Genomic DNA, 21,025 nt, shown 5'->3' with positions numbered 1-21,025 from the left:
TTTCTTTCTCTTCCTCTCAGTCGGTTCTGTCCTTTACTTGGTATTTTTTCTTTTTACTTTCTCTCTGATCTTTTCTTTCTTTTCTCCCCTCTGTGTTCTGCCTTGATATGTCCTGCCCACCCGCTCTTTGGTCTATTGTAGCACTTTGCATCACCCTGTACAGCTAGAGGGAATGCTTTTTTTCTGTGTCTTCTTTTGTTTTCTGACTGCACAGCTTGTGAAGTCTATCTGCATGGAGTTCAATTCACAGCCGGCTGTCTGTATAATTCCTTCTGTATAATTTTCAGACTGTGTCAGTCGTCTGCAGTACTTATTTAAAAATGAAACAAGATCAAAAATGTCTTATCTTGACAGTTGGTGTTTTTCTGCATTCCTAGATGTAACGTGCGGGGTGAGGACAGGAGGGTGCTGGGTCTCGAGTTGGATCGAGATCATCACGCACTCTTCGTAGCGTTCTCCAGCTGTGTGATCCGTGTGCCACTGAGTCGCTGCTCTGACTACAGCACCTGCAAGAAGTGAGTTCCCAAATGAGTTAATCATTGAGTTCTTTGATCAGCAACTGAACACCTCATCTCACCTGTCAGGAAACAGTAGATGTAGAACAGTAGGGTCAGATGCAATGGGAGGCCAACAGGCAGACTGATGTAGTGCCACGGTGCTGTGGACATTGTATCAGCTGTTATCGTAAAGATGATAGCTAAATTAAAACACTTGACTTGACAACCCATTGACTTGTGGACCACCGTTTTCAAGCATATAGACCAAGACCAGATAGTCCCACCCTAAAGCATACTCCACTGTATTTTTCTCTATTACTCTTTTTTTCTCTATTATTATAATAATTTACTGGAATAACATCATGCTGAGACGATACAATCATTAGAAAACTGCTTACTGAGGCAATAAATCAACCAAGGAGTAGGCTCATTGTCTCATAGACTTCCATCCTTTTGGACTTCTTTATGCAACCAGCAGAGAGGCCCCATGTTAGCCATTGGAAACAATGCAGCTTTAAGGCACTTCCACATTAGCTTCGCTAGCACATCCACTTTTATGCAGTCAGTGTTCAAGAGCAGAATTGGCACTTAAGAGTGCACATATCTTTTCACAAACATAAAATTGTGTGTTCATATAGATTTACCTCCAGCAGACCTGAGAACAAAATGAGCTAAGGTTGCACAAATGTTTGGAACATGTTTAGGTAGGCAGGAAATTCAAAAGAACAGAAACAAAACAAGTCAAAGGTCGTGAAACATTTGAAAACCAGTATGAAGACTGAGACTACACTCTGCTGCAGCCCAGAAAAACGGCATAGATTTAGTGTTTCCTCCCCGTGTAGCAGGAAGAAAAGGCACTCACACTACCAGGTAACGCAGGTAAAGTAGGATCACATTTTCTCTGCAACTACCAATTTAAGAACTGTGTCCACTTGTGATGCTGTTAGAGGTTTTTGGACAAAAGTCTGTACCACCGAACAGATGTTATGCTATTATCTGCTTGGCTCGACTTTCCCCAGAAAACACTAAGTAAAGAAGAGTAAAATTAAACCGAGCAGCAGGTAAGTATGGTGTGGCTGCCATGTAAGAGATGCTGTGGTTAGAGGCAAGGCTGAATTCTTCTACAGGCTGAACTTCTTCTATAAGCCCATTCTGATTTAATTCTGATTCAACAAGAGGAAGCATTATTCATGTGCAATAAAATAATAAAATAATAGTTTCACTTTCTTGGGATTTACAGCTAGCATGGTAACTGTAAAAAAGTTAAATAGCAAGCATTAATGCCCCAAATCTGCTGGGTTCTGCTGACCTGTGACAATTCATTCATTTATTTTTCATATTCAGTATTTTTACATTCACATGAAACAAGATTATCAATCAATCAATCTTTATTTATATAGCGCCAATTCATAACAGCGTTATCTCAAGACTCTTCCCATAAAGAGCAGGTCTAGACCAAACTCTTTAATTAGAGAGAGACCCAACGATTCAGGAATTCAACATTAAGGATTCAAGAATCCCCACATGAGCAGCATCAGATATTATATTTAGCAACAGTGGAGGAAGAACTCCCCTTTAACAGGAAGAAACCTGGAACAGACCCAGGCTCAGAGGTGGGGGGCTTTCTGTCAGGGTCCTTGTTGGGTGGATTACTGTAATTTCTGTTTTAAATTGGCTTGGACTAGGAAAATCAGGGTTCTCTGATCCCAGACCTGATTTGTAGAACTGTGTTTCTCATTTTCATGACACTAAGAATCCGGTTACTGCAGGAGGACTTTAACCCAGTTACTTAATGTAAATGCACTGCTTGTAAATTTAACGTCACTTTTGACTCTGGGAAATTGTGATGGACATTTTTCACTATTTTGTGATATCTTTTAGACCAAATGAATAATCAGTTACTTTAATAATGGACAGATGAAGCGATAATGAAAATAATAATTAGTAGGCGTGGCAAAACATTTATGTTCAGTATAAGCGACAGCTCATTGCCCCATAAACACAGTTGCTATAGATTACCGTCTGGTGTAACTTCTGTAAAAGATACAAAATAAAAACCTTGAAAGTGCTGCCGTCAAGAGGCTGACATTGCTTTTACAGCAGGTTTATGAGCTGAGCTGAACCTTCTTGTGTCTCTTTGTCTACAGCCTGTTGTTTTGTCAGGCAGTGTTTTAGCCCCACTTAATGTACTTGCTCCCCAGCTTCAGGATCTATTTTAGGGACTGTGAGGAATGTTGGCCCCATGCATCTCCCCCTTCTTCTCAACCCCTTCAACCCAGAGAAAGGATTTCTCCTCACCTCCACCAGGGAATACATATACCCCCATAGCATGCTAAACTCTCATTGCGAAGGCCTGGAGAAGCTCTTAAGACAGTTTAGGCCTAAATTGGATCCAGCTGATTGGCAGGGAGCCAGAGATGGTGGCCACCATCTTTTTTTCTAAAGCTTGAGGAGAGAGAAGAGGAAAAGAAGGAACAGGGAGAAAATGGATGGGCCCTGTCTTACTTTAGCTTACGGGGCGGCTACATCCCCAGATCCTTTTTAGAGGCTAGAGCTACAGCACACCTCATCCTGGGATTAGGGGCCCCGTAAGCCTCATCAGCACTGGCCAGGGGGTCAGGTTTCAGCCACAATATCCTCCTTCACCACACCACTGAATCTGTCTCCCTCCAGATGAGATTTACCCCATCTATCTGTTTTCTGCCTCCATTTTCTCTCTCACTGCATTTCTCTCACTATTGGCTTCTCTCTCTCTCTCTCTCTCTCTCTCTCTCTCTCTCTCTCTCTCTCTCTCTCTCTCTCTCTCTCTCTCTCTCTCTCACTGTAGCCTACATCATCAGGTTTCTTTTTTCAGTGAAGGCTCTCTGCCAATATCAGGTTTCTGAAAATGCTCTTTTTTCAACAGCAGCTAGGAACTGTGTGAAATGGGAGTTAAAGTAAAAAATACAATGAAAGGGCCAAAGAGGCCTCAAAGCCTGAAAATCTGTAGATCCAGTGGATATTTCCCTTTTTTTATCTGAACAGTTTTAACTTAGTGCTGAGGTACAATAACGTCTTGCTTACCATTACTGAAAGATCATGGTTTGTGTTAAAATGCCTAACTGCCTAAGGTGAGGCAATGATCTTGTCATTGCTAACAGAAACCAGTGTTGACTGCAGTAGAAAACAGGAACTGAACAGCCATCCCTGTGTCAGTCCATCCACCCTGACCCCTCTGTGTGCGGACTGTATGACTCTACAATACTAAATCCTATGGCCTTAGAGGGCTTTGTCAGTTGATTGTAAATGAGCATTTGCTGAAATAACAGACACTGTTGGTTTTTTTGTGGTGTCAGTTTTTTGTGGTCTTAATCCATTACTGTTCAGGAAAACTGTGTTTACACAAGTGCAAGTACAAAAGGTCAACTTTGAAGCAGGAAGTCGATCTCTACACTGTAATGGATGGTTACAGTTATTTGGTACTGCTCACTTTCATTTCTCTTCCAAATAAGTTTGACTAGCCTGTATTTTTAGATTATCTGTCTCTTGTCCCATTGGACCTCTTTTTTGCAATGTTGCCTCATTCGTAGAGTTCTGAAATAAGACTGTAATATTGTTATATTACGGTGGCCAAAACTGTAGAAATAAGATCTAAGTTTTTATTAAACCAGAGTATTCATCTCTCTGACTAGATTCTTGTAAGAAACCCATTCTGCAATAAAAGTGGCATTTTATTTTCTGGAGAAACATTACATGATAAAACCTCAAAGCAATGTAGCAAATGTAGCATAACAGCAGTGTTCAAAGTTTGATATATTCTTTTATATTTGTGTTATTATCAGATAGCTTCTTCACATTTACTTGTTCACCAGCAGCATCATATTAGCTGAAACTATCTCCAGTAAATCAGGACTGTATTATTCCCAGGATATTGGCTAAATGACAGCTGGAAGTTATGAGCCTCAGCCTCAGAGGCTGGACAAATCCCTTCTCCTCTCAGCAGCTAATGGATGTTCCTTACACACTGTGGCTGCAGGCAAACATACACACCTATCTGTTGATCATAGCATGACAGAATATGAGCAACAAGGCGGAGTGGAAATCTGAAGTTTTAAAGAGCAACAGGAGACGCACACAAATACATGTCGTATATAAGCTGCTAACAGAACAACTTCAGACAAAGAACATGTGACTTTGCATCATATCTCTTACTAAACCACAGCTAGACACGACTTCTCAAAGTGCTTCAATGTGGAGGTTCATTTTCTGTCATGTAACTGTAGAGGAAGGCATTGATGAAGAGGAGGGGGGCAGAATGGGGAGGGAGATGCAGATATACCTTATGGCAAGTGAATGAATAATTTATTAAAGCTGCGCGAAGCAGTGACACATATTGGCAGCCTCACACACAAGCAAAAGTCACTCTAGGGTCTCGATACCCTGAAGTCCTCCGTCAGGTTGTGAAGCTGTGAGAGAAAAAATTATTTTTGGACAGAAAGTTATTTCTGCTGATGACAAGGTTTGTATTTCACTCTGAAGTTTAGACTTTAGTGTGCGTTTTGAGGCGTCGACACTGCAACAGACTTTAGTTACAACAAATGATAGTAATACAAGAAGTGAGACCTAACAAACACCATTCACTGCAGCAGGTCAGCAGTGAAAGCCAGTTAAGGGACATTCAAAAGGTTTAGTTTTCAACTGACTTTTGAAGGTTTAGATTCAAAGCAACTAGAAAGAACTTTGATTTTGTGTTAGTTTTGGTTGCTCCTGTGGACAAAAGCACAGATTCCACGTGTTGTACAAATCTTGTTCTGGCTAGCAGGTGTTTTGGAAGCGAGTGAAAGAAAGACGCAACTTATTTAATTAACACTATTTTACTTTTAACAGCTGTTTGCAGGTAACATAGTGATGAGTTCATGGAGTGTATTTCTGACAGTTTGGTCAGAAACATGCACACCAGTAGCCTGCTGCAGGTCATTCTGTAGGGCTCTGGCAGTGCTCCTCCTGTTCCTCCTCACCCAAAGGAGCAGATACTGGTCCTGCTGCTGGGGTGATGCCCTTCCACAGCCCTGTCCAGCTCTCATTGTGTGTCCTCCATCCTGGAGGAGCTGGACTACCTGTGCAACCTGAATGGGCTTCAGGTACCACTTCATGCTACCAGCAGTGATAAGGACACTAGCAAAATGCAGAACTAGAGAAGAATCAGTCAGGAAGGATAAGGAGAGAACAACTGTCTGTGGCTACCACCTGTAAAACCATTCCTTTTTTGGAGGTCGTCTTGCTGTTGCCTCTCCACCTGGTGTCACTTTCATTTGCACCAAAACAGGTGAAACTGATTCACAATCGCTGATGCTTCCTAACTGGACAGATTGATATCCGTTAAGTTTAATTGACTTGGTGTTATACTGTGATGATTAAGTGTTCCCTTAATTTTTTTGAGCGCTGTTTGGGTTTCAGGTTTAGACGTGTCATGGTTGGGCTGTGCACTTATTTCAAAGTGTATATTGTTTTTGTGCCCTTACAGCACAAATCAGTTATACTTTGGGATTATAAAGCTAATCATCTGTTTCTTTATCCTCACCAACGTGTGGCAAAACAACAAAACAAAAAACTTTGAGGCAAAAAGCATGGTTTTTGAACAGCATCCTGTCCTTTTGTAAAACAGCCGGTTCCATATTTCTATGGCATACCCAGATTGGGTGGTGGTGGTTGTTCTTGTTATTGTTTTTCTTGTTGTTTCCATAAAAAGCAATTGAAAATAATACTTGCATACATACAGAGTACTTTGAGGACCCAGACAAAGGCATGCAGTCACATTCAGTTCCCAGCTGCAGGTGTACAAGGGGTAGTTTCGATGTTGATTTCCCTCTGTTCTGTAGGAGTGACACACTAATGTGCTCTCTGTGGGATTTCTCTGTAATGTTTACTGACTGAGGGTGAAAATGGTGTAACGCCTGCACACTCAGTTTAGATAGTTGTAAATAATTTTAGATATTTAAAACAGGTCACAGGAGTCCTCATTAAAACTTGTTCCCTGACTGCCACCAAGGTTTTATTTGACATGATGCTGCACACAGCACCAGCACTGTGCAGACTTTTTTTTTTTTTCCAACTTTCACCTCTGATGGTGTTATCCAGCGTAATAGGCTAAAATCATTCCTAATGTGACTGTAGACTGGCAGCAGATAAACATTATTGTTTTTTTTTCTTGTCAGTGTTTAGTCTCTATGTACTTTATGCTCTTTATGTTGGTATTGCTGGGTGAATACCACGGACTTTCAAAGAGTAAGGTCTGCAGCAGTAAAAAAAAAAAGATAATGGTTAATGATAATGTTAATCCCCTCACTGACACCCAGTGTTGTTTTGTAATTATACAGTGGCAGGATAAAGGCCAAGAGCATCATTCAACTCATTCCAGAGTGCAGGATTAAAAACTGCAGACTTAAATCAATGATGGTGCAGAGGTACTGACAGCAGATCAGTGGAAGGGTATAATCAACAAAAGTGTCATGTGAGAGTCTCAAACATGAGACTGGAACATGTTAGCAGCCGTTCACTCAGAGTAAGGTCATTCACAGCTAGTCAGGAAGACTGCTGACACCTGATGATGGGCTCAGCGACCTAAAGTGACTCTGGCTTAAAGGTACAGTCCAAACATAAACACAAGAGTTTACAAAAAGTTGGAAACTGCTATAATTATTAAAATTGACAGATTTTTAATAAATTAAAAAAGCAAAAAATTAATCAGCACCAGTCAACATAGTCAAAGTTTTTATAATTAGAACAAGCTATCACAGAGCAACTTTACTTTCCCTGTTTTTTAGCTCAAGCACACCCCCTTCACAAATTCAAATAATGCATTTTAATCACTCGTCCCCCGTTTTATTCCTGTTTTATAATGTATGTCTTGATTGGGGGCATTGCTTAGACAGTGAATGTCACTAAATCACACATTTTTCCGTCTGCTTTTTCTTTTTGTTTGTTTGCTTTTCATTTGAACAAGAGGGCAGAACCAATTGATTATCTCAGGAAATAATAAAGTGATTTGATATTTAATTTTCTAATTAACTGAAAAAGTGGATTTAGCTTTAAGCATTTTAATTTTTATTCTGACACTGTTGAAGGTTTGTTTACATCAGTCAATCATCATAAACACAAAAGAAAAACAGGACTATTTATTTTAATTATGATCAGTTAATCTCAGAGTGAACAAGTTGAATTCTTCAATTATGCAGGAGTAAATACTAATTTATATGGTGAAAACAATTATGGATCGTGATTTTAAAGCAAAAGTAAGAGACGGAGAAGAGTATAAACACAAGCTTTGTGTTTATTCCCTTCAGTTCAGTTAGAAGCTAGAAGTCCACAGCCCTGACTCTAATCCAGAGCTAATCTGATTGCAGTCTTCCCCTCTGTCTTTTTGTATGATGGTCTGCATTCATTTCTGTCATGGAGAAAACGGTAATGTTGGCGTATTTGTTAGTCAATGTTTGCAACTGAATACTAGCAAACATAGTTAATTACTTATTTAATTCACACAGAAAAGCACTGCGCATGCTATGATGTGAAAGTTGTAAAATGCTAACTATGTGTTGTCACCCAGTCATAGATAGATTTAGCTGTATTTAAATGCCACACATCTCTTTATCAACAGACTTTCTAAACAAATTGATGCATTTGCATAAAAACAAGATTATGGGAGTTGCAGAAAAAGTCACAGCTGCAATTTCAGCGTTCACAGTAATGGTGCTTTTTTGTCCATTAGAGATGCTGGTAAATGATAACTATTCGTGCAACTTTTCACTAAACTTAATGGGGAAAAATGCAGCAATTTGATCTTAAATTTAGTGGTTTTTTTCTTCCACTTTTGTCTTTGCCTCATGGGAGCCAAACTTTTCAGTGTTGTGTTTCATACCCTGTTATACATGAAGCTCATTTCTCCGTCTCGAGTTGAGGACAGATGTGGTTGTAAGGTGGGTGGCAGCTAACGGTTACAGGGCTCACTTTTCTTCACAAACGATGCTCTCCCCAAGGACTTCCATCACTGACTGAATATTTGCCTGTGTCTGTTTTGCAGAAGCTGTCTGTCTTCACGGGACCCTTACTGCATTTGGCTCAAGGCAGGCAGCTGTGCCACTGTCTCACCTGGCTTCAAGTAAGACACAGTCTGTAACGACACCTATACTTACTATAGAGGAGGGATTCATGTCACCACAGCCACCTTCAGCTTCAGTGCCGAGTCAGTGTTGCCACTGATAATAGTGAAAGCTGTCTCACTGCTGTGCTGTGTGGTTGTATCTCGTTCATTTCAGTTGCATGCTCAAATATTGTCACATTCATTCCCCCTAATGTGGTGCAAGAACCACTCGCACAAACACCTTAGTTCTGAACTGATTCCTCCTGATGAGTGGTCCAGACCTGTTGTACGAAGTCAGTGCAGTTAGTCAGCCTCAGGGGGAAACACTAGTCTGACCTGAAGTCATAATGCCTTTTATCTCAATGAGTTTGGAGTTTAAACATGATGCTGTAGTTAAGTTAAATGAAATCTATTGAACACAATGCAAAATGAATCTTCTATCCACCAGATCATCAGCTTAGTCTCAGAAGTTGTTCAGAAGTTGCCTGTGGCTCTTTATGTTCCTCGCTGTGGGCTTTAGTAATCTCTTGTGTAATATCTGTTTTTAGCATATATCTTCATGTCAGCTCACTTGTTATTCATGTCACTGCTCTGACAGCTGTGTCATTAATATCTTAATTGTTTGTTTCAGCTCCTCTAATATGTCTGTTGATACTGACAGAACCTGAAGCTCTGCAGTGTAAAATTCTTCTTTTTGCTTCTCTTTTTGTGAATGAGACTTGCCCACTCGGAGCAGAACAGCCCTACGTGGCGATTTTAGGGGTGTTAATTTAGCTAATTTACAGGTCTCATGAATACACTGAGTTCCGTGCAGGTTTTTAGTGTTATGACTGAAGCATTTAATGCCATGAGCAGAATCTTTGAATGAACTGCAATCGATAGGTTTGATTTTTATAAAGTTAAAGGGATTTTTATCATCCAAAGAACTATGCTGGTGTCTGTAGCTCATGGCTGAACTGTAATTCATTCCAGCACAGTTATTGTTCCATAAATGGGACAATTACACTCTTTCTTCGACTCATCTTTCAAAATAAGTCATCTGTAGAGCAACTAGAACCACGTATTGACAGCAAAACAGCACTGCATGTTTAGCCGGCTTTAAGGCTCAGTGAAAGGTAATAAAGGCCAAACAAAGTCAGAAATGGTATCTGACAGCTCCCACTTTACCAACAGTGCCAAAAGCTGTTTGCATTACACAAGGCTCTTTAGTGATGGATTCTTTTTTTTAATTCTATGTGAAGGTGTAGAGAGGGTTGGCAGTAATAGATGGAGAACTTTTGACATGGTATATTGAATGGTGAAATCTCAAACTACACATAATGTTCAATCCGACAAAACTCAAGTTCCTGGGAAGATGCCAAAGATAACAGATATGTCAGGCTGAAGTTTGGGAAATGTGTATAAAATGATGCACATCTAAGGTTTTCCCATTGAATTTATAAAAATTACATTTCACTGAAACACATCCTACATGTAGTTTCAACAAAGAGTTTGAGCAGGCAGATACAGTAAGAATATACGTGATAGTGTCACAGAGGGCGGTTTCCCGACCTTAATGCTACTTTATGGGAAATAAGGGAGTGAGACTGAATGTTAAGGGATTATCTGGTAGAGTCTCACATTGCAAAGTGACAATGAGCACTTGACCAGAGAGGCTTTTCTAGAATAACACCTGTTTTAACATCACCGGTTGGAGTTCATGCTTCAAACCTTCTGCAGCAATTTTCTGCCTGATGTGATTCATTGTTGATTTCCCCTTTAGCAGAGAGGTCTGCGATCATAAACCACCACGGGACACAAGTGTGCCGATTTGTTTTCCAATCAAACGCTCTAGGAGGAGGTTTCAGCCGTTAATTATTCTCTGGATAAAGTTCTACTAATTAGAGAGATCATCCACTGTGGTGTTTGGTCAGCGTGGAAGCACATGGGTGGAGACGGCTATATAAAGACATTATTAGTTCGCTAACTCAGTCACTGCGGACAGATTTGTAACTTAGTCAATAATGTTTAAGCCGCAGCAGTAATAATTTTCATATCACCTCGCGCTCCTCGAGCCGAATGTTTCAGCACTGTGCGCATCAATTGGACCTGCATGCACTGCTGGGGCAATGCACTCTTGATAATCAATAGCTAATCTAGAAGTAGATCAGTGGGCAATGTCAACATGATGAAAACCTGACCAACAGTTTTTACTGAGCACTTAGCTGGTCCCATTTGAGACCCACAACATGCATTTGTTTATTAACGAGAGGCCAAAATGTGTTGAGCGTAGGAAAATAGAAACCTCCCTACTGTTGGTGCTGTGAGAGTAGATGCAGCACAGGATGTAGAGTAGTGAAGGAGGAAACAGTCAATCAGAAAAATGAGACATAATTTACTGTCTATTCTTGGGGACTGGAAAAGAGCCGTTTGACACTTAAAGTTATTGACCTGCACCCTGTGGTGGCAAATACAGGATTTGTGTTGTAGTCCAGCTGAAATCATAAGTCTTCTTTTAGCTGTGAAAATCATGTCGAAATGTTTTTTTTTTTTTTTTTACATAATTGTTATTTTTCATCGTAAGGAAGAAAGAAAATGTCCTTTAGCCTTTAAGCCTCTGATTGGGCGAGCCAGTGTATGTATTTGATTGACAGATGAGCCAGCATGGGGCACCGAGACACAATGTAAACAACCTTGTGCTGGAAACTGGCTTACGTTTGATGAGAGTAAGCACTAAACTGACCCGTCTTCACACTTTCCAGGCAAGATTTAGTGCTGTTTAAAGTGATGCAGTTGACTAGCTAATTAGCCACTGTATCTAGCCTGATAACTGACGTTATCAGTGCAGTTTTCTGCCTGCCGGATGTTTGTTTGATTCAAAAAGTGAAGGTTCATTTTAAGACATGTCCATGCTGTAGATAACGAGTAGACCTTGAGGGCAGGTCAAACAAACTGAGGCGCTTTTTAACATCGTAGCTACAGTCACAAATAAATCCTAAATCATCAATTCATAAATCCAGACCTTCTTATCATAGAACAGTTTCAAGGAAAAATAACAGGAAGCTACAGCTTTATGTAGATGCAATTTAGAATAAAATGATTTGATCAATAACATTTCCGAGCAATAAGATCTCAGCTGGACGTTGATGTGCGTGCGTCAGACCAGTCATTCCCTACGTTTTCTACATCTTTCTCCTCACGTGCTTTGTTTTGTTCCTCTCTTGCTCTCGCTCAAAGCCTGTCATAAAATCAAAAGTGATGTTCAGCTGCATGTGTTTCAATCACACAGCCGTGTAGCGCACTGTCTGGCAAAAGGTGAAGAAAGATGGATGGATGGGTGGAGGGACTGATGGATGGATGAATAGGCAGACAGATAGATGGATGCGATAAAGGGTAGAGCAGAAGGAGGAGGAGAGGCAGTTAAAGGTACTATTTTCTTCTCCTACGTGTCTCCTGACAGTCAAGGACTCTGCATGTCCCTGTGTGGTTGATGTACAGCCCGCTCCTGAAACACCACGCTGGGGGTGTTCTTTTCTCTTTTACCTCTATGTACATTGCTTGTAAAATGTGTGTGTGGAATTTTCTATAGACTGACATCCCACTATACTTACCTTCTCTCTCTCTCTCTCTCTCTCTCTCTCTCTCATGCACACACACTCACGCTCACACACTCACCACTTCCACTGTTGACTGGCTTCCAATAGATTATTTTGACGGATGAAAATGTGCAGGCCTGGAATTATTACATATCCCCTGCTTGGGCACCCAGACATATTATTTTCCTTGCCCCCACATGGACAGAGGCTAATGGGATTTTTCTCTCTTATAGATGCACGTTTCTGTATTGCCTCTTATATTTTTGTTTTTGACAGTATAGCATTTGGGTTCCCGTACTTTTGTTTTCTACTCATAGAGTGAGGGCATCCTTGTGGTGTCTTCAGGTTTTTCATTTTAAAGGAATAGTTTTTGGGAAATATGCTTATTTGCCCTCTTGCAGGTTTCTTGGCCAGGCACTGACTTCCTGGAGTCTTGTCTTGCCAGACAACCAGCTGTTTCCAGCAGCTGGTTAGCTCCTTTTAGTATGAAGACAGGAGACAGCTGGTTGTCTGGCAGTCTCATGGTGATGACAAGACTCCAAGTTATTGTGCCCAGCTTTAAAAGAACCACACACACAACCCCTCCTGTAAAAACACAACGTGTAGTCTTTATGATTTTTTATACAGATTAAATAATCAAAATGTATATTTTGTTAGAGTCACAGTAGCTGTTTTCTCCTGCTTCCAGTCTTTATGCTAATTTACCGTACAAACACAAGAGTGGTGTTTATCTTCTCTTCTATTGGCAGGAAAGCAAATGAGTTTATTTCCTACCATGTCAAACTTTTTCCAAAAGAAACTGTATTTTTAAGGCACTGCTGAAAATCTGCCTTAACACTCAACCCCTGTAAACTTGAAAGGCAGCTCTGTGGCTTGCCTATTGAAGGAGTCACAGCAAAGAAAAACATCAGAACTTCTAAAGAAACTCTTCACTTTTCCAATAAAGCTACTCTCCTGGTGCAGCTGTAGAAAAAAGCAGGACACAGACATGGTGTATTTAGTTCTGGGGAAAGTGCTTGGAGCAGTGAGCGTATGGATTAACAGCAGAGAAGTGGGTTTTGCTGCAGGAATGGTTCGAACAGTTTCCATGGACATTTTTTTCCATGGATCTATTTTCTTGCCTGACTCTGGGTCACCATGAAGGAGCAATTTTTTCAGAACCACGTTTCAAGCATATAGGTGGCAGGAGTTTGATATTAAAAGATTTTTAATGAGGCATATCTTTTCACCTCCTATTAGATATTTTCTTTAATTTGTACAAACACTGAACTGTAAAAACAACCGTTCATTATGTTACGGAGGGTTTCTGCTCCAGGCTATTTCTTGGCCAGGAGCAGTTACTTCCTGCAGTCTTCGCTGCCTGTTTGAACTGCTCCTGGCCAGGAAATACTTCAGCTATGTTTCTTTCATTTCTGGGCTCGTGTCATGGTCAGTCAGTCAGGCGTCCCACATATTTTCAGTTTAGAAATGCTGTCTATAGAACTTTAATTGGTGCTGTATACATTCTCTGATACTTTTCAAAAGGGCTTTTTCATCCAGGGTGGGGCTGGGTGGTTAATCTATTGATCTACTTCCTGCTGAGATGCAATATTGTGAGGAGAGGGTTTTTTAATTTGTTCCAAACAAGCAGGTCTCAAGTAGTAAGAGACTGTAATTTGTAAGTGGAAATCTGTGGAAGTTTTCTGGGTAGGAACTTTTGTTTTGCCTCCTGGTACACACTGAGATAATAATTAAACATGCACTGCTTTTGAGGAGGTAAAAATAATGAGATTTTGATAGAAAAGATGTTTTGGTTTATTAAAAAGGTATGAAGAGTTGGAGAGAGACAAACTTAGTAGTTTTTAATTTTGTTGTGACTTGAAGGATTGAATTTTTGGATTTGAAATAAGTTTGTAATTAAGATTCGGGTTAGGTGTGTCAGGAGTTAGTAGCTGTCACTGGAAGGGTTCTCACAAGTCCACGAAACTGTGTCTTAGATGGAGAGAGGACGTGCCAATGTGGCTTCATGCTGGCAAAGTGCTCCGAGCTGCTTGCTGTGGTTTGATTTATGAGTTGGTGTTTAGCGTGCAGGACGGAGTTGCACCGGAAACCAATGGACCAGAACGCAACAGAGATCGGCCAAAATATCCTGTGCAGACTCAACTGGGAACTATGAACAGACGAAAGAGAGGAGGAAACAGGAAGAGAGGAAGACAGCGAGGAGAAAAGAGGAAGGAAGGAAGAGAGAGAGAGAGAAAGAAAGATTAAAGGAGGGGAAAATGAAGGAGAAAAGGTGGGAGTAAAGGAAGACTGAATTCAGTCCAATTCCAAAGTGCAGAACATCTGTTTTTCATTTAGCGTTTTTCTGGTCTGCTCAGGCTGTCTGTGTGGATTTTGAACGTGCATTAAGTGATATCTTTATATATGCGTTTATACCAGTGAAAGGAGGTGAGGAGAGGGTGGCGAGAGGAGAAAAGGAATGAGGATGATAAAGCGATGGTGGCGGGACAACGAAAGATGAAGTGACGTGAATCAGGCAGCAGAGAGAGCTGACTGGAGTCTGAGATGAAGCGGCTCAAAAGTCATCCTCCTCCTGGGACCACCCCTCTCTGTCCTTCTCTTTTCTCACCGTCTCCTCTCTGACATCACTCTTTCATGGACTATCAGTCTTTTTTTCCTGCTGCCCTTTCTCATCCAGAGGTGGCATAAATTTTAATGACTGATTTGTGGCCGATCCAAAGGATCGGAGAGGGGGAAGAGAGGATTCATGGTCCTCTTTCTTTCTGTCTTTTCGTCTCACACACTGAAAGATTGTGTGTTGTGTGTCTGGGCGGCTCGACTTCTTATGGTCTCTGGGTGTTTCAGTTTATGTCTCATCCACAATACATTTGACATTCACTTTCCCCAATTCACAATGCCAAAACAAAGGACAGCCAAGGACAGAGGATGAATAAATATCAGCTACACAGTACAGATTGAAACAATAAATACCATGAGAAGGAATGAAGGAAGGAAGGAGAAAGGAGCACTTATTGTAGGGCTAATAAGAGCTGGAGCTGAATAAACTTCTTCAGAGTGAGGTGAACTTTAGCTGATGTGTGGCTCTGAACTCATTGATGTGATTTTAAATTAGCGCTCACTCTGGAACGGTTGTCAAAATGGTGGACAAGAACCAAAAAGCCTGACACAGAACAGTCGAGAGCTGTTCAACATCGCATAGTAACATGCTGCGTAGTTCATACTCAATCACTATGTACTCTATACTGCCTACTAAATGAACAATTAAGTATGCCATTACCAGCGAACTGTTCACACCGAAGCAATACATCTTCTCTGCATCACATGACTGCATCGATCACAAGTATAAACCATTACCCCTTCCACTTAATAGAATATTTTCTAGTATTAGTTTGAGGCAAATTAAATGAATGTTTTAGTGTTAGAATATTTTTTCCAACACTATATTATATGAGAGCTCTCGTGTTTTGCTTCTTACTGTACCTTACTGTACCTTACTGTTCACAGGGTGGGGCCAGAACTGTCTGCCTAGCACTTCTCCTTTGGATACAATGTATTTTGGGGCTCACGGTGCAAACTTGGAAATTCTTGCTTGTCTAGTTAACATCTAGGCACTTGTCACATACACAAAAGCCACATGCTATGCAGTAGGAATGCACTACATGCTCAATTTGACGTCACACTTTGCACTAAAAGTACATTAGTATGTGATTCCATGTGCCAAGGTATTGACTTTACTCTGCAGATCAGAGACTAAACATTTCTAGCCATTCATCTTTTATGCTTGTAGATTGAAAAATCAAAAAAAATCTGTATTCTCAGATTTCAATCTGCTTTAGCAATCATTATTTCGTGCCAGCAATTTGCCTTGTTTATGGACTCACCCTTTACATCCACAGGACATCTTATTTAAGGTTGAATCAACACTGCATTCATTAAAATTGAAGGCCTGCCAACCAAAAATATATTTTTTTCTCATTTGTTAAATGAAGTCAACATTATGCCACTGAGTGTACAAACCAGGTGGAAGGTCATTCAGTTTTTTTGGCAAGTGAGAACAAGGCCTTTCAGACTCACATGGCAGCATCACAGCGACTGAAAATTCAGCTACCAAATCATTTTTGATCTGTTTGTTCAAAGAGTGTAACTGAGCCAGCGACAGGACATGAACCCAGATTGAAAGGGTTTATGGGAAAAAGCAGACAGATGTTGATATCTGACAGCCAACAGCTCCTTGTGTTTGGAGAGCTGAGCAGAACAAAATGAATTCTTGCCTGATGGTTGCGTTTAACTGTTTATTCATGTGCATGAACACCAGAGAAGGTCAATTATGGTGAAGTCTGCTGTGCTTTTTCAAACGTAAAGGTGACCTGTCATCACACTAGTTAACAAAACTCTGTTTACAAGCTTTGGTTCTCTTTACACAGCGTAAAGGCCCCCTCCACTCATAAATTCTGTTTTGCATTGATGTGAAAGAAGGTCCACACTAGGCAGATGCCACTAAGCATGCCTGGGCACATACTTCAATGTTTGCAGCACTTTCCTAGTTTAATGAGCTGAGAAGAATAAACTTCACCTGTGTGTTGTGGAGATGAATACTGCAATGTCAAGGTGATTTCTTCAAAATAATTCACACATTGTTGGCATATCAGGTTTTTTAATTTACATCTTTCTTAGGAATGCACATACAGTAACAGTTTCTACACAGTAAAGGATTCCTGTGATATGAAATCATGGTCTATCACAGACTAGAAGGTTTAAGTCATTGTTTTAGCTTTTTTGTGGCAAATGTTGACAGTAGAAAGATTTTTTTATTTTTTTTTAAACAAAAAAAAACTAGCATAATACTATTGTTCACAGGCCAAAAAGGTTGGAAACCACTGCATTAAACAGCTGAAAGTAAATTAAGAAAACTTTCCACTTTAACTCATATCAAGGACAACAGACAAGCACAAGCATCGTTTGCTGTAGTTGTGATCAGACCATTGTGACCAACTGTTCTCACGCTGTAGAAATGCATCCTTTAAAGATCTATGCGCTTGTTTGAAGTTTGGTCTCTCCCAGGCTACTTCATTCTGGACACAAGAAAGAGAGGGAGAGAAAGATTAGGAGAGGCTGTAATTTAGTGCAGCAGGTGTGTATCTGTGCAGTAAGCAGCCTCCTCGCAGCAGGTTTTACAAACACACATTCCTAAACCTGACAGTTGTAGGCAGAGTTGCTGCTTTAACTCATGCTGGAGAAATTGAGGTGATTAATTCTTTGAGCTGATTTTTCTCCCTCCAGCTGAGTTCAGTCCTCTCGCTCTTTGGCTGTTCACAGCTTCTGCCTCCGCCGATACATCGTTGTTTCTCTCAGGAGCTGTGAAGTATCTTAGTAGATCTAAGGATCATGTGTTTGTCTTGTCCGTGTAGGATGTTTGCATGTCTTATAGTTTTAAGTTTTTTGTTACTTATAGCTGGGTGCTGGAGGACTGTATGTAATCAGTGTGAGCTGTAGGTTTGTGTTTAGGTTATATAAGGAGCTAATTGGCTTGTTAGAGAGTAGGTATGCATGCATGCTTGTCCAAAGTGTTTGTGCGTGAATACTGGATCATTACGTGCATGTGCAGCATACGAGCCTGTGTCTATTTTACTTGGTTCATTACAACGTGTGGGAAGGTTGCTGGCGTGGATGTGAAGCTCCACTCAGCTAGGAGGGCTTCCGCTCCACTGTGCGTCAGCTCACTGGAGCTGGGATGGAGAACAGCGTATCAATCGTAAGCACATTCTCATCAGAGCAGCAGAAAATCAATAACTGTCAGATTGGATTTGTTGTCACTTTGGAAATTCAGAGGATTTGGTTTACACACCAGCAAGTTCTAAATGCAGGAAATTGCACAGTAAAAATATTTTTTAAAGATTTATTTGACAAGATTGAACTTTTGTTTCCCTTTTTGCTATAGAGTAGATGTACAGGCGTGGTGAAAAGGCCGCCTCATCCATACCTTATATGAAAATATATAACAAAAATATTCAGTCATTCTTTAGTCACTAGTGACACGGACAGATAGTGAGATTTTGTTTTTCAGCAAGACTGTGTTTGTTTCTTGAATCAGCACACCTTGTCCTTCTTTTTGTCCACAGAAAAACACTTGATGATAACACTTCCATCTCTAGTCTTTTTTTCACCGTGTTTTTCTTATTCCTGCAGAAAGCTGGCCAAAATATAGAAGTCTTGTCTTGGTATATTTCCTGTGCCATTAACAATGGGGGGGGGGGGGGTTTCCATGAAAATATCATACCAGTTTCACCAGCAGTAGACTCAGTAGACCAAAACACACAGCAGCTTCACAAAGTAATATGAATGAAGAGAGGGACCCAGATCTTTAAAAAAATGACTAACTGAAGGTCAAGCAGAGGAGGCTGAGAGAGAGGGAGGACACACAAAGTACATTTTACAACTTTGAACACAACTTTTCGTTGAAAGTTGAATCTGCTGAATGCCACAAAACTGATGATACATGCAACCTTGTAAGAAGATCCAAGAATGAATTTCCCCTTCAGGTCCGGCCACCACATCTGTCCTAACAACAAATGCAAGACTCAGACACTCTGACCTCAGCCAGACACAAAACAAATTAAATTTTGTCCCGGTGCACATACCCCCCCCACAACCCCTTTTCTCTAAGCAGTCCTCTTCAACAAAACCAAATTTGGAAAGACTGAATGAGGTGCTTTGTTAGAAATGGGCAGCCAGGGAAATGGATTGATGCAAATGTACTGATGTGTCTCTTTGTCTCTGTTGCTGTGTGTGTGTCTGTGTGTGGGTGTGTGTGTGTCTTTGTTTGGTTCTTTTCAGAGGCAGGTTTGAACAGGATGTGGAGAACGGTTACCATCAGCACCCTGATACCTGCCACGGTGAGATTTATTTGTCACTGATTTACATCGGCAATAAAGAAAGAGGGAAAACGCCTATTGACTGGTATCAGATCTTGATGGCGGAGCGACAGCAGGCACAAGTGATTGTGGACCCAACGAATTATAATGGTGCTTTATGATGCATTTATTTCAATGAGGGCAGCAATTCAGTTCACATTGAAGGAGGTTGAAGAGTAGTTTGTCCGCCCCCATTCACAAACCCTGCTGGAATACTGTTCTCAATCTTTCTATGTTAATTAAGCATTCGCTCATAGAAGTGTTTTTATGTAAGACAAAGTGGGTTGTTGTAGCTCTCTTGCATGTGTCTAGGGTATGATCAGGACCACAAACAGGACAAATTCAACAATACTTGTCTCCCATTAGAAATGAGTGAATTGCATCCTAGAAACCAAGAAAACAAATCATAGCCATACACATTGATGTCATTTTGAATTTCTTTGGTTTTCTTTCTCCAGATGTCCTGGCAACCACTCGCAAGCAAAACCCGGTGCTAGATTCAGCGTATGGTCAGTAGACATGTCCTTATCTTTTCATTTAACTTCCTCTGCTGATTTTAGATGGTCACCATGAGCGCCATCAGACTAAAGGCGTCACAAACTGAACTTGCAGTTTGCTGTCTTACGACCAAGTAGGATACCCGAAAAAAGGTTATGCTTTAATTCTTGCAGCATCTAGTTAGTGTCTGTCAACAGCCACGCTTCGCAATTAATGAGTTGGGTGTTTTTGCAACCTGGGTCTAATTTAAGTAGTTTTAGCTCATTCCCATTGGCATAGTTAACAGTTTACCCAAACATTTAAACTGTTTAGATGGCGGGACTACAGCAAAGTATATGAGTGGTCAGATGTTGTTACAGATTGTAAAGAAGCCCAAAGTTTATCTAAAACACTGCTTCAATGGTGAAACTGTAAGTGTGCGTTGGTTATGATCCCATGAAATAGTGTATTTACACAGCTACAGTATCCAAAATGGGAAAGGACGGGTTGAGACAGGGTAGCAATATTTGTCTTGATTTTATGTGGTAAAACTGGAGGTTTGTTTACAACCAGTCTGATCATCTGATTACTTGTATCCCCGTCTTTTCTGATTCTGTTCTTATGTTGACAAAGTTGGTGAGTAAACCATTACAATAAAAGTGGCACTTAGAACCACAAAAATAACAAGAAAAGGATTTAAACTGTTCTTTAAACATACTTGAACAACATATTGAACCTCCACCTACTCACTCACAGTCATCAGATTTATTCAATTCTACACCCACAAAGTAAATGTTTCTGCATTTTACAACCAGGGAGGCTACAGGATATTTTATTGAGGCAGCTGAATGGCCGGTGCCACCTCTCAGCCAGTCTGACAGATAAAACATTGAAACCATTGTCTGAAGCAACACTGCTTTGATGGACCAGGAGCTCTGCTGGCAAGGCTGCCTAATGCCCTGTATCAAGAAGGATCATCATCCCTGTCACGTCCCATTACTCCCCCGCTGGCCACACCGTGCAGCCACTGGCATGGCCGGAATAGAGATAGAAATGCCACCAAGCTGGCTGGCTCTCATATAAGATTGAGGAGGTGATGTTGAGACAGTTCTCTAACACTGCAACATTCAAAACCAGCCATTTTCAATCAGATAGCACTTGACCAGCCTCATTTGCTTTTATCTACACAACTGAAGCACCCAGCCTCAACTTTATGAGGAGTTTAAAGACTTGCTCAAAGTCAGATCCCTTTGTCATTGGACAAATTGGGACACTGGGGAGCAGTGGTTGATCCAACAGTGATTAGTACTAGCACTGAGCCCATCATGCTGGAAGATGTCAGAAGAACCATCCATCCTGCATCTCCCTCAGCCCCTTTCTCAGAACAGAGGCCACTTTGTTTGCCAGAGGCATGGCCCGGACCCCCACAGTCCCACGCTGCCTCAGTAG

At 40.8% G+C, this 21,025-nt stretch overlaps 1 protein-coding gene across 2 annotated transcripts in view; it reads left to right on the top strand.

Moving 5' to 3' along the window:
• Window positions 1-21,025, top strand: part of sema6cb (semaphorin 6Cb) — a 60,617-nt gene that overhangs the window by 24,461 nt on the left and 15,131 nt on the right. For both annotated transcript variants that reach the window (XM_070834818.1, XM_070834816.1), the window contains exons 13-16: window positions 378-515; window positions 8,554-8,631; window positions 19,023-19,081; window positions 19,558-19,608. In XM_070834818.1, coding sequence (XP_070690919.1) covers window positions 378-515; window positions 8,554-8,631; window positions 19,023-19,081; window positions 19,558-19,608 — 326 coding nt within the window. The remainder of the gene's footprint in view (window positions 1-377; window positions 516-8,553; window positions 8,632-19,022; window positions 19,082-19,557; window positions 19,609-21,025) is intronic.

This window comes from Pempheris klunzingeri, chromosome 8, assembly GCF_042242105.1.
Source record: "Pempheris klunzingeri isolate RE-2024b chromosome 8, fPemKlu1.hap1, whole genome shotgun sequence".
Taxonomy (NCBI): Eukaryota; Metazoa; Chordata; class Actinopteri; order Acropomatiformes; family Pempheridae; genus Pempheris; species Pempheris klunzingeri.
The sequence above is the reverse complement of the archived record's forward strand: the minus strand, read 5'-3'. Positions and strand labels throughout refer to the sequence as shown.